A 13,507-nucleotide genomic window follows, 5' to 3' on the forward strand; every position below is an offset into this window, starting at 1 on the left:
CAGTTCCAGCTGAGGGTAGTACAGCGCCGCACGACGAAACTACAGTGACCGGCTGATGCTTTATCACTTGGGACGGGTGGCCGCACACAAAGACGGGCTGAGCACTTTTTGGATACGTATTTTATTAGAAAACAATAAATAGGAACCGTTTGGACAGCTTTTTACTCTATTCAGTCCTTAACTACGTGGTACAAACTTCTGAACAAAAGCATGCTTTTACTGTGAAAACTGCCCTTCCTTGCCCGCCATCATTTGAGCAACTTGAAACAAGTCAGTCCCACAGTGAAGATACACGATTCCAGTGGACATTCAGTACACTCCTACAAGTAAAACTAGCGCTGCCAGACCAGCCCTGCCACACTTACTGTGCCCCATCGCTCAGCCCATTCTCACCTATCCACACCATATCACACAGGGCAGGTCAGGCCATACTGTAATCTGCCACAGCCCCGTCCTTCCCCTCACACACCCAGGCCTGTTGGGACAGCTGGGACAGTGCCTGCATAGGCACACAACAAAGGCCTTCACTTCCCAGCACTAGCAAGAAGAGATTCAATATCTTGAATTATTCTAGAGGTATTTTGCAGAGCCTCCAAAACGTGTCCTTCGCTGATTTCCTCAGGATCACTCCCACTTTCTGTTCTTTTGACAGACAGATTGCTTCTTGCAGCAGATGTCCCTTCCAGAACATTGCTATTATCCAATAAAACTAGCAGTAGTTAAGAAAAATAGTCTTCCACCAATACTGACAAAAAATGCTTCTCTGTATTTTAACCATCATTCTGCATTAGAGAGGCTCACATTTTATACCACAGTAGTTAGACAAAACTAAAAAATTAAAACATCTACAACAATTCTAGAGAAGACCATTATCTAAGGCCTCTGTTTACCTGAGTTGCTTTAAAAATAAAACTTTTGATGTCAGAATGGAGTTTCACAGGATTAACTTTCACGGTAGTAAAGTAAACCACTGCCATAAAGAGAAGTACACAATGGCTTTCAGCAAATTAACCACTGCATGCTTTTTTGGCTGCCTGGGCAATTCTCCGGTAGCTGATAAACAGGATGACACCTCACTGCAGCACACCAAGAGGCAAATGCATCATTGATCCCCCAGGAGCAGATTAGCAGATGATTTTATCCAAATGGATGTAATACCCATTACTGGATTTTTGGTTAACGCTTTTGTTTTTTACTTTCATGTTGTACTGTGTTACTATTTTTGTTTCCGGTGCTGTTGTACAAAAATTGGTCAAGATAAATGAGAAATGCAACTTCAAAAGGTAATTTTAGGAAGCAAGTAAAGCAATAAAAGGAGGCGAGAACAGAACAGAGAGCCTCTGATGCTCTAAAAAGGCAGCTCTGAATATAGAGATGAATTTCGTATGAGTATGAATGTTCATAGCTTTCAAAAGGATACAGTTGAATCTCTGTATTTTTTCAAGCTCAGCATCGGCAGACCTGTCCAAGAAAAGAAAGGTTATTATTTACAATATTATCCAAAAAACTTCTCAACCATGTTTTTGTACATCAGATCTGAGTAGTTTCTCAGAAATATTGAAAAAATAGAGAATTTCAAGTGGAAAAGAAACAAAAAACCCCACATTTTTTAATTCGTATCAATCACTAATACTAATCATTAATTCCAAAAATCAGGGCTCAGTTCAGTAAACAGCCTCCTTCCTGTATGTATGTACAAACATATATATAGATATACACACTTATTTTATCAGCTACTTTATCTGCTTTAATAAGCATAACAAGTGTTTCAGTTATCACATTTGTAATGACACGAATATTGTTGCATATTATGCCAGTAGTCCTTTGGCCATTAGCATATATTGTAAAGGACAAATATGTTTGCAAAAGATCCAGATGTCTTATAAAAGTTCTACATCTTACTTCGGACAGCTCAGTGTTCTGTTAAATGAACTGCCCTTCTCAGTCTGGAATCTCATTTTCACTTTGTAAGATATTATTTTGGTAACATGATTCTTTCTTTGGCAGAGCAATCACCATTCTGACTTTTAAGTAAGGCAGGAAGAAACACCACGGAACTCTTATCTACTTCTGTCTAGAACTCAACTTTCTGTACATTAAATATTGAATGAAAAATATGAAACTACACAAAATAAATGGATTTACAGTTTTCATTTCTGGTTCTTAGGAAATGCAGTCTATAAAATTCAGCGTTTGTAGTCTTACTGAGTTTTATGCTTAGTGTTATTTATAGTCATTTATTTAGCATAAAAATGAGTACCAATTTTCTTCAGTTACAGTGTGTGTGGTAAATTCAAGAGTCTCCTTGCTTTCATTCAAGCTGCTGCACCATCCTATTACTGTTCTGATGTACCTGTTAACATGAAATTTGACAAAAAGTAGTTATTTAGATGAGAAATGCAAACTCTCCTAGTTCAAGCTACATCCCCCCACCATGTAAAAAGTGCAAAGAAAAAAATCTGTTTGAAAGAAAAAGCCATGACTGAAAAAATCTAGCTTCTTCTCTGATTCTTTGCCTTTTTTTAATTTCCCTTTTTTTTTTCTGCCAAGAATATCCTTAACATTTAAATCTGTGCAGTTACAGAAAATTATAACAAAGCCATCTGATTTGTAATGAACAGTATACAAGCGTTAATTTGTGTGTGGTTATCAGCTTGCTAAAATGCAGTGCAGCAAGGTTCTGATGATTCCCATAATGAGGCTGTGAATAGAGCAAGTGGATTAGAAAAAGGACCATGGGGGTGGAGGTCAGTATCAGTAATAAAGCAAAAACTGGATAAAGCACTACTCCAGCTCTATATGCCAGCTTCATACAGCACAAAGATTTTTTAATTTTGCTTACCCTCTGATTTAAGTGCCAAGCTGCAGCTCTAGCTTAAGGCTTCCTTTTTTTAAAAGACATTACACTTCTATAGCAATTTTACTGGAATGACCATATACAGTAATCCTGAGTCATACAAGTCTCAAATCCTGCCAGCTATGCGTTATCTATCATTACATATTTGGGCATGTCTTCCCCCCCATGTGCTTCCAGTAACTACCATTTCGTTATATAAAAGGGTTTGCTTAAAACTTTTTAGTATTTCACTTCAAATTGTTTAAATTACTTATACCTTTCATAGATTCCAGGATGCCTTATTTGGATTAGCTGCTGTGCCCCATCAGGAGTAGTTAATTTACACCAGCCTACATCTTCATTTACCTTAGGAAAGAAAATTATTTTGCTGCTGTCTGAATAAGTAAAGGACAGTAATACCATTTGCTGTTTTAGTAATAAACTATATGTGAACACTTTAAACATTTGAAGTGTGCTTTTTGAGAAGGATACAATTTCTTACAGTCTGTTATCACAAACATAGGGGAAGGTGGAAGAAAAACCTGCCATGATCTGACACTTTTTTGTGCTGTTTTAGAGTTATTTATTTCTAAATGTCTGTAGGAATGTTTCCAGGTCTGTATTGTTTTCTTTTCTTCCTACTTTCATCACAACTGAGTGTAAAGACTTCAGCTCAATCACATCATACAGCTATTACTCTTTTGGCAAGCTGAGTATTGTATTTATTTTGTTTATATCCTCAGGCACTTTAACAGCTTTTTTTGTGGTTAATCATCTCAGAGAAAAAGAAAAGACATGGAAGCCAAAAGTCTTAGCAGCCAACTTTGAATTTTACTGTGACATAATTTTCTCTGTAGTGCCATTTTGTATTTCAGCACTCTGTAGTGCACAAGTCAACATGATCTTTTTACTGCAATACTAAATAAATCTAAAATTTTAAGAAAAAAATATTTAGACTCATATCCACAAAGTATTTTTTCACTATTTATGCAACCATAAATAATCTGAAATAACAACAACAAAGGAAAAAAATACCACTCCCTTCTTTCACCAATTTGAGCAACCTCTCAAAAGGATAAAGTTTCACTTATTTCTTAGGCGTGAGCTGTGCCCTAAAATATTTTTCCTCCTCAGTATCTGAGTAACGTGCCTACAATACATGGCGGCATCTCCACAGTTTCTGTATCAGCTTGAGAGTAAGCCATAGTAGAAAACTGCGTGGAATTATGACTCTGAAAAGACCCCAGCTTGTATTGCATTCACATCACATCTTTTTTCTTCTTTCTTTTTTTCTTTTTTCTCATTTGTTTCATAATTACCATTTTTAATGAAGATTTTTAAGAATAGTTATTTCTCTATCCCTTCAGTTACCTGAATCTTTGTATAGCAAGAGCTGAAATCCCAGACCATATTCAAGGAGACACCATCCCAGAAAACAGCATGGACTTTATGGTCTGAATATACAAGAAGTCTTCCTATGCCAGGAATAACCTTCTCGTCCAGCAAAACTGGCAAAGTTTCTCGTCCATCTGTCTCAGGTACCTCGAGCCAAACAAAAACATTAAAAATAATGAGGAAGGGTCACTTACATCATTAAAGCTGTTTGTATCTTTCTGAGATTTTCATGTTTTACTAGACAACGTGCATCTCTCTTTGTCAGTTAATTTCTTTCCGCTTCACCAACACAAATCAACACTGCATGCTTCTGGTTCCCAAATCTCTTCAGCTTTCTTTGTAGGATCTGATCACCACCATTCCCTCTAGACTAGGTCCCGTACCCCATATAGTCATCTTTGTAACACAGAAAGATTTATACATCTTCAGCTACGTACCATTTTCCAGCAGCAGAGATGATAGTTATGAATTAATGATAGTTTAGTCTTGTAGCAGTACTGAAGCATTCTGAGGAAGAAAAAGTCAACATAAAATATTAAGCCTTTTGTTCTTACTATAGTATGTCCTCCACATTCTGTAAGTTGCAGATGTTTTCTTTGCTACTATGAATCTGTTTAATTACTTAAGTACATAATAGATGTAATTTCAATTACTGTCCTCTCAAAGTCAGAGGAATTCATGTATCAAAAATAAATGAGAAAAATAACTTACTTGGTTGCTTCAGTAATAATGGAAGATATAGAGTACTGACTTCCTGGTACATCAGGAGGTAGACTATTTACCCAATACATCTTTTCTTCTCTCTGCATTAAAGAGCAGAAGGAACATTTCTTATTTATAAAGGCACTGTAGCATGGAAAGAATATTTATAAGCTTGAAAGATAAAAAAAGACTGCAAACCAGCAGGATCCTTTAAGTCTAGTTCTGTAAAAAGACACATCCACAGTTTCCATGCACTCAGTAGGGACTAAGGATTTCTTTTATCAGAGAAGAAGCAGACTATAATTACTATTAATTGCTAAGTAACTAAGTTTTACTACAAGTTAGAGGCTAGCTTCAAATAATTCAACATTAATCCTTAATGTTGCTTTAAAAATACAAATACCCGAGCCTAAAGATAGAAGAAAAAAAAATTAAACATGCATTTATATTTAAAAAACAGAGGAAAAAAAATGATAAAGTTAAGAAAGAGAAGTGGAATAAAAGCCATGCTAAAGAAATTTATCACTGAAAACAATGAAAGATTTCTGCTACTATGCTTATAGAATTTTTCTGGTCATACATAACATACTAATCAGCAATCTATTTTTTTTTTTTTTTCTGTTTCCCTTTCACCTAATCTAAGAAGGCCATACCAGTAAGCATGGCTATTACTGGACAGCAGATATTATGTTATGGAACAGAAGAGATTAAAGGATTGTTGCATCTCCTTCTCAATTTTCAAATGTTTTCTGACCCTACTAGAAAGGACCACATGCCACCACACGTAGACGGATTTACAGGCATCTTCTTCAGTGAAGTGCCACAGTTCTCTCTTATTTTCAAAGAATTCTCCTTAGCGTGATGCTCAGATTTGGATATTGCTCTTAAAATATATGTATTTTTTCCAAATAAATCTAACTGCACGATTGTAACATTTCAGGATGGTAGAATGTTAAACCTGTGCCTTCATAAAGATACAGCCTCACCACGCAGACTGCTTCATTTGCCCAAACATCCATTAGAATATCTCAGCTGCTGACTGGATTTAAGTACTACCCGTTTTTCTCCAGCACAGGAATTCCAATATGAAAACAGCAGTTTAGTACATTTCTAAGTATCTTTGCAGCTATGTGCAATAAATTACATCAAGAATTGCATAAGTACCTCAGAGCACCTACTCTGGAAAACTTAACAACAGATAATCAGGACAAACCATAGAGAGGCAAAATCATTTCTCCAACATGGAACAGCTGGTCTTTGGCAAGGACTGAACAGAACCAAAAAGTGTATGACTCCAAATAGTACACTACTGCAAGAAAGAACATGCTTAAAATATTTTAATTTTAAAAAGATTAAACTCTAATCAATATTAGGTTAAAAAGCAAACTCACTGATATTAGTGAAAAGTGGATATTATAGAATCTCATTACAATACTTACTTGAGCTTGTGAAATAAATATTACAATGTTAGATATTTTTCTTATTCTGCCTACAACCTATGGAAAATACATTCTGTAACAGAAGGAATAATCTAATTATTTTCATGACAGGTTGCTTGATCCATTTATACAGCAATCATCCGAACAACAATGCAGTTTTCACTACAGACTGCATATCCAAATGTCTTAAAGCAAAGACGCTAAATTGAAGGAATTCAGAACACATTTTTGAACAGTTTTATTTCTACCTTTCTTATTCCTTTCTGAATTGTATAATGTACAAAGTAGTTTCCCAAAAAATCTCCTTCTGACTTGAAAAGTGATTCATCACCAGGATAAATTTCTGTGATGTTTCTTCTGCCATGGACCAATCTAAAAGAGAAAAACTAGGCTTTTAACAAGTTCTTAAAATTCTCCATCAACAGAAGTTATAGGTTAGTAAACTTCAAAAACATTAGAACATTTTTCTATTCTTTCCCAAACAGTAAAGTTATATTAAACAGGTGATGAGCATTACCAGGCTCTATTTTCATGGGCTGGAGGTTGGTGCAGGATTAGCGTGTTCGAAAAACTAAACAGAGCTTTTTGGGTTGAGGTATCTCACAGGAGTTGTTCCATGTCCATGCCACTGGCCCAAAAATATAGCAATGCTGAAGAGAGAAGGAATGTTCTTTCTGTTGGACATGTTCTAACTAGCGTGCGCAGGAAAAAAAACTGTGTGACCAAATGCTTTCCAAAAGGCCTGAAATCTTCATTTACATTGCACCTATTTTTTTTTTTACTAAGATCACCTGTGTTTTTCTTGTGATTATATGATATTCTGGAGCCTTAATACTCATTTAATGATTCAGTTAACAGTGTGGTCGTATGCCTGGATTGGAATGGAAGCATTAAAGGGAGATGTAAGACTTACAAGGAAACGAATTAACGTACTGAAAAAGCTGATAAACAACTTTTTTTTTATGAGATCAAAATTGAGGAATTAGAATGAGGGAAAAGAAGGGCATGGGGAGAAAGATCAAAGCTTTGAAGACTTCTAAATTTTGATAGTAACTATAGCATTGTAAAGTTTGTAGAGCAGATTTAAAAAGCTTATTTTGCAAAAATTCTTATTTAAAAAACAAACAACAAAATCAAAACCACACGGACAAACTCATTTATAGGAAAATGTAGAACTCAGTAGAATTCAGCTCCCTACAACACAGGAGTTGCATAGTCACCAAAACAACAGTTTATAAAATGTGAAGATTTCAGCTTTGAGATGAGTGCTGTAATTTGCACAGAAATCAAGCACTGCAATTGCCAGTGAAGCCTGTGGCAGTTACAGCTGTCCATTTAAGCCTCTAAGAAATTAGATCACTTCTTTACAAGCCACAAACATTATTTCAAACTCTTTGTTTTAGGCATACCTACTTTCAGACCTGGAACTATACTGTACTAGGAAACGCGAAGCAAATTTGAAGCCCAGTGTACAAACAGCAGAAATGAACAGAACCTTACATAAAGACAGCACACCATTTATCACAAAATTGCAAAGGAATGAAGTATGATGTCCTAAAGTTTAATTCCCACACAAGTGAGGATGATAAGGAGGACTCCCTTCTTACCTATAAAAAACACCCTTGCACCACACAATTTGGATTAGCTGAGGGTATGAAAACTTTTCAGAATCTTGATTGTTTTGTAGAAAGAAGTCACAGAAACTCCACCTGTAAAAAATACAGTAAAAACTGCAGTAAAATTCAACTTTTTTTTTTTTTTTCTGGTAATAATTTCTGTATCCTAGATAGGAACATATTTCTAGATCAAAACAGATATATGCACATCTATTCAGAAGAAAATAGGCCACATACTTTAAATGCCTTCTAGTTCCTAGTTATGCATGTTAGCTACTGAATTCAATTTCTTGAGCCTACAATGAAATTTTCAATTATTTTTAGCAGTGCTGACAGAGAATCTATTTCACTGGCTTACTTTAGAAGAATTACCTTCTCAAAAATGAGAAAAAGCAAACAAGCAAAAAACCTCAAACAATATGGTGCTGTTTTCAGTACTCTCATTTTCATTTACAAAGCAGGTCAGAAAATGTATTTTTCCCTCTGGACTAATTACTCTTTAGTCGTTACTGAAGGATAAGAATGTTGGTTTGACAGATATCATATTTTGAGAAGTTCCTAAAAAAAACCACAGTACAGTGCTGTATTTTTTATTTCTTATAGCTAGAAATCAGTTGTTTTGCTAAAGGTTGAAGTCCATACTTGTAGAATTGGAAACGTATGTATGTACGTAATATAGTTAAGACAAACAGTAAAAGTTAGTGTATGGGAACTCCTGGATCACTGCCTGAACCTCAAATTGATCACCTTTGGCAAGCACTGAGTCAGCCATGGGAGCACAGTTCAGCTGTGTTGGAAGGGGTGCAGCCTGGCTCCTGGACCCCATGTAAGGGCTGACTGCCACTGAGGAAGGATCTCTCTCTGGAGATTGTTCCTCTTGGAGACTTCTTCTGTGAGCCCAGGAGATGGAACAGCTTTTCCATTCATTTCTGATTATCCCTTTCCAACATGATAGTCTTTCCAGCTATACGCTCTCTAAAAGACCAGCCTAACTTCTCTGTATACCTGTCGATTATACATCTGTATACTTGCTGATTATACAGTTACCTGTGTAAATGTGGTGCTCTGCAGCTGATCGGCAAAGCTGCAGGCAGACGAGATACTGCTTCGTATGTTTTGGGGTCTTGTGAAACATCTGCTCCTGTAGATGTGTGGCTTTTTTCCTCGCATGACTTTAATGCATTGTTAACAGTATGTAAGCTGTAGCACATCAATGCCAATGACAGAGGGTATTTCCATTCTTCTGGGCATGAGGAAACTGACCAACGCTGTGTAACCCATGTGTATTCAGAAGAACAATTTGTATAAAACAAAGGAACTCCATCTCTGTCCCTCTGGCTGTTTGATTTGGTTGCTTCTCTGTGTTTATCTTCAGCATGACTGTCTTCATTGTTTTTATTATCAAGTCTCATTTGTTTTGATGACACTTCTGGAACAGAATTTTTTGATTTTCCATACTGATCTTTGGTTTTGTAGTTGCTGTTCTTTGGAGAGAAGTGTGAGGATGCTGCAAATGGTTGGCTGACTTTACATAAGAACTCCACAGTAAATTCTTGCTGCAATTCAGGCAGATAAAGGTGGGCATAACCGTCTACTGATGAGATCTTCACACTGCCATTCCTTATGCATCTTGTCAGATCAGCAGTAACAGGGTCAGGCCATCTAACTTCTGAGATATCACTGAAAATAATCTAAGATAAAGGACTGGAATGAGCTGTAAGGTACAGTGACATTACTTGCCAGAAATTACAGTGGAAGAATTATCCAGTCCTTCTGCAAGTTAATGTTTGGCAATAAATTTTACTCTGTATTTATTTGTACATATGAACTCAGAATATCTGTACTTCGTATCATCTTCTGCTGTTTCAACAGGATACTATCTAACAAAAAGCTTGTAATTTAATATCTATTCATGCAAACTATGAAAATTAATGACTGACTGACCAGGTACAACTACCCACTGACAGCAGGTATTTCTATTTCAAAGAAACAGAAATGCTTTTAAGAAAATAAGACCTCTTAAGACATGCTTCTTAAGAAATACTGAAGTTACAACACAGTTATTGCTGAGATGTGGATAGGATGTACTTCTGAACAAGTACTTGAAATATAATGAAGGTTCTAGAATCTTACAATACAGCATTTGAGAAGCCTCAAAAAATATTCTCATCTTACTCCAGTGATATCCTAGTGCAGCTTGCTGCCTCAGTTAGTAGTTTTGTACAAAATAAATGTGAAACATTTTCACAGTATATGTCCTTGTGCTATACATGTATATATGTATGTTAGATACAACTTAGAAAATACAGTAATTACATTCTGAAAACAGAAAATTCTGTCCAGAGTACTTTTCATATGCAGGCTATCCCCTAAAAGGACCCATTTTCCTTTGTGTTGTCTTTACAACTGATCACTGCACAGAAAACATCCAGCCCGATTTTATTTGTTAAAGTACAGGCTCCTAAACTAAAAAAGAAGCAGAGACTCGCTCAAATAAATTCAGAAAAATACTTCAGCGGAAGAATATTCATGCTCCTAATATGTTTTATTCCAATTTAATTAGCTTTGCCTCACTTCACCATCCTGGTTTTGGCTGGGATAGAGCTAACTTTTTTTCCCAGTAGCTGGTGTGGTGTTGTGTTTTGGATTTAGGATAAGAATACAGCTGATCACACCTGAGTGTGTTGCTGTTGAACAGTGCTTATACAGAGCCAACAATGTTTCAGCTTCTCACATTGTCTGGCTAGCGAAGGGTTAGGGGTGTAAAAGGAGCTGGGAGGGAGCCAGAGACAGGGCCCTCTGCTTGGGGGCTGGTGGGCATCAGTCAGCAGGCAGCCATTAGCTGCATTATGCACCACTTGCTTTGTGCATTTTTTAATTCCTGTAACCGTTTTCTTTCCTATCAAGCTGTCTTTATCTCTAATAGTGAGTTTTACCTTTCCCCCTTCCTCATCCTCATTCTGGAGAGCAGCCAGTAAATGGCTGCATGGTGCTGAGCTGCCAGCAGGGTTAAGCCTCAATACTCAAATCATGTCAGGAGCATACATCAGCCCAGCACTGGAAAAGTACAGAATCCATTAAACGTGAAACATGGCAACATGAGTGTACTAGCAAGGTGACAAAGTACACTGAAGGTATTTTGGATGCTAATGATGAAAACTGGTTGAAAAGAACTGCAAAAGGATCTGCCCTCAGAAAATCAGGAAACTGCTCAATAAGGCTGCAGGTAAAAATTCTTTGGAGCTAAGTGTAATGCAGTATAAATGAGAAAGAAATCCTAACTTTGCATACAAAACCATGGCCTAACTGAGCTATACTGTTTTGAATTTAAGCACAAGTGAAGTAAAACAAGGTAACTGTGGATGCAGCCCAGTGAAAATAGTACTGTCCATAAAAGCCACAGGCCTTTAGCCAGCTACTTCATGCTCACTCTCACAAGACCTCAGCTGGCCGATGTAGGTAACTCCTTGTTATGAGATTTTGCTGTGAGTATGTGGCAGCTGGTAAATGCTATCTCTTATTATTCCGTACAGCCCAAGTGTGGGAAACAGCAAAGGCCTTGAAGACATGCACTGGTAGAACAGTACACGTTCAATACAGAACAGTAACTGATGATAAACCAGTGGTCTCATTCTGAGAGGGCTATCTCACGAACTACAAAAATACTACTCTTGCCTGAAGAAAAACAGCAGAAACTAAACCAAAAGAAAAAAAGCACAGCAACAAATAAGGCAGATGTGGCTCTGGGAAGCTATCCTCTGCATCCTGAAGCAGGAGTAATTAGAAACTGAGTGGAAAGTCACCCATCTTCTACGAGAAGCTGAGCCTGGGGAAGGTGGGAGGTCACCCATTGCTGCACACCATGGAGCATCAGTATGAGCACAGCGCATCTGGAAGGAGAGGTAAGGACTGACTGGGAATTGTGATAGGATGGTACAGCTCACAGCCCTTCAGAAAATGGTATTTCAGTGGATTTAACCTGGGCAATTTTTCATGAAAGGAAAGTTAACAATATGTAAGATAGTTCATGAAATATTTGGGGTTTTAGAGCAATTAAAATCTGTGCTGTTCAGCTATAAAAGATATGCAGGACTATGGGCAAAGGATCAACTAAAATTTACATCTGTAACTTAAAACGTCTGTATTGCAACCAAGTCAGCTAGGCAAGGCGCAGCCTGCACTGAGGCCGTGGAGGCCCGCACCCACAGGGGCGTACGGAGCCGCGCCGGCACCGCTCGTCGCAGCTGGGGAAGGTCCGTGTGCAGGCGTTATGTGCGCAGAACTTACTCTTTTTCTTTCTGGAGATATAATACGAGAGGGTAAATACGGCCGAGAAGAAAACGTGTTCCGGAAGTCGAGAGCTCGCAGAATTTGCTCCTAGTTAAACAAGGAAACAAAAATAAAATCGTAGCATCACACGCTTTCCTAGGCAGCCAAAGCCGTTCAGCGGGGCGCAGGCGCTGCTGTTACGGAGCAGAGTTCGAAGCGGCGCTCGCAGGGCCGGCAGGGTTCGCACCGCAGGAACGTGGGCTCCTCGGCAGGCACTCGCTGCCTCGCCGCCGGCGGACTTCTTTTTTTACCCGCCCAGCCCTCCCCGAGGTCCGCAGGCCCCCGGCCGCCACGTACCCTGTAGGCGCTGAGGACGAAGGCGACCCGCTGGCGGGTGCTCTCCGCCGGCTGCAGGGGGTGGGCGGCGGCAGGCAGCGCCTCTTCGTACAGGTACTCGGAGCCGCAGGGGGACAGCAGCAGGCGGGCCCCGTCCGCGTAGTGCACCTCCACGGAGTCGTCCTCGTACAGCACCATCAGCCGTTCCGCGGCCATGGCCCAGGAGGCGGGCGGCGAGGCGGGTTGCCGAACAGGGCCCTGTCTGCCCCCCCCCCCGGCGCGCCCTGCGGCATGGCGGGCTGCTGCCACGGCGGCTCCGGTGTGTGGAGTGAAAAGATCCTTGTGATTTTTGTTTGTATTTTCTCACGATTTGATGGTGCGCTGCGTCTGCTGCAGTCTCCCTGCTCGTGTCTGCACTCAGGCTGCGCAGGACAGGACATCATTAAGTAATGATTCCTCCATACTTGAGTGAGAAGTGCTCAGGAGTGGCGTGAATGAAAACAGCTCCTGAAAAGGAAATTACTGCCATGTAAAGCAGTGGCTTCTGGTTAAAATACAGAAATAAAAACGGATGCCCAGCCTACGTGGGAGTACAGGAGAGTCATGGGCCTGTTGGAGCGCACGCAGAGGGGGGTCACAAAAATATCCAAGGCATGGAACAGCTCCTCTGTAAGGATGGGCTGAGAGCTGGAGCTGTTCAGGGTGGAGAAAAGGCTGTGAGGTGACCTGAGAGCGGCCTTTCAGTATCTAAGGAGGAGCTATGGGAAAGAAGGGGACAGACTGTTGGTCTGTTATTAACTGGAAATGTCCCGGCAGACTGGTGACTGGCAAATGTGATGTCCATCTCCACAAAGGGCCATAAATGCAATCCTGGTAGCTGCAGACCTATCAGTTTCACGTTGGTGGCCGGGAAG

The 13,507-nt window shown here is 39.1% G+C and overlaps 1 protein-coding gene across 2 annotated transcripts; it reads right to left on the reverse strand.

Moving 5' to 3' along the window:
* Positions 1 to 28: 28 nt before the first annotated feature.
* On the reverse strand, positions 29 to 13,187 carry CZH5orf34 (chromosome Z C5orf34 homolog). 2 transcript variants are annotated; one of them, XM_048932319.1, is made up of 12 exons: positions 12,615 to 13,182; positions 12,276 to 12,365; positions 9,036 to 9,679; positions 7,980 to 8,081; positions 6,621 to 6,744; positions 4,943 to 5,034; positions 4,669 to 4,738; positions 4,208 to 4,378; positions 3,114 to 3,202; positions 2,261 to 2,353; positions 1,421 to 1,461; positions 29 to 709 (listed from the first exon to the last, which is right to left on the reverse strand). In XM_048932319.1, the coding sequence occupies exons 1-12, from the start codon at positions 12,807 to 12,809 to the stop codon at positions 525 to 527; spliced, it is 1,896 nt and encodes a 631-aa protein (XP_048788276.1). In that variant the 5' UTR covers positions 12,810 to 13,182; the 3' UTR covers positions 29 to 524. The 2 variants fall into 2 exon arrangements, 1 of the variants encoding a protein (XP_048788276.1); XR_007374047.1 differs by lacking the exon at positions 3,114 to 3,202 and having other exon boundaries at positions 638 to 709; positions 12,615 to 13,187.
* Between the last annotated feature and the right edge of the window lie 320 nt (positions 13,188 to 13,507).

The sequence above is a fragment of the Lagopus muta genome, chromosome Z (genome assembly GCF_023343835.1).
Source record: "Lagopus muta isolate bLagMut1 chromosome Z, bLagMut1 primary, whole genome shotgun sequence".
NCBI classification, from domain to species: Eukaryota; Metazoa; Chordata; class Aves; order Galliformes; family Phasianidae; genus Lagopus; species Lagopus muta.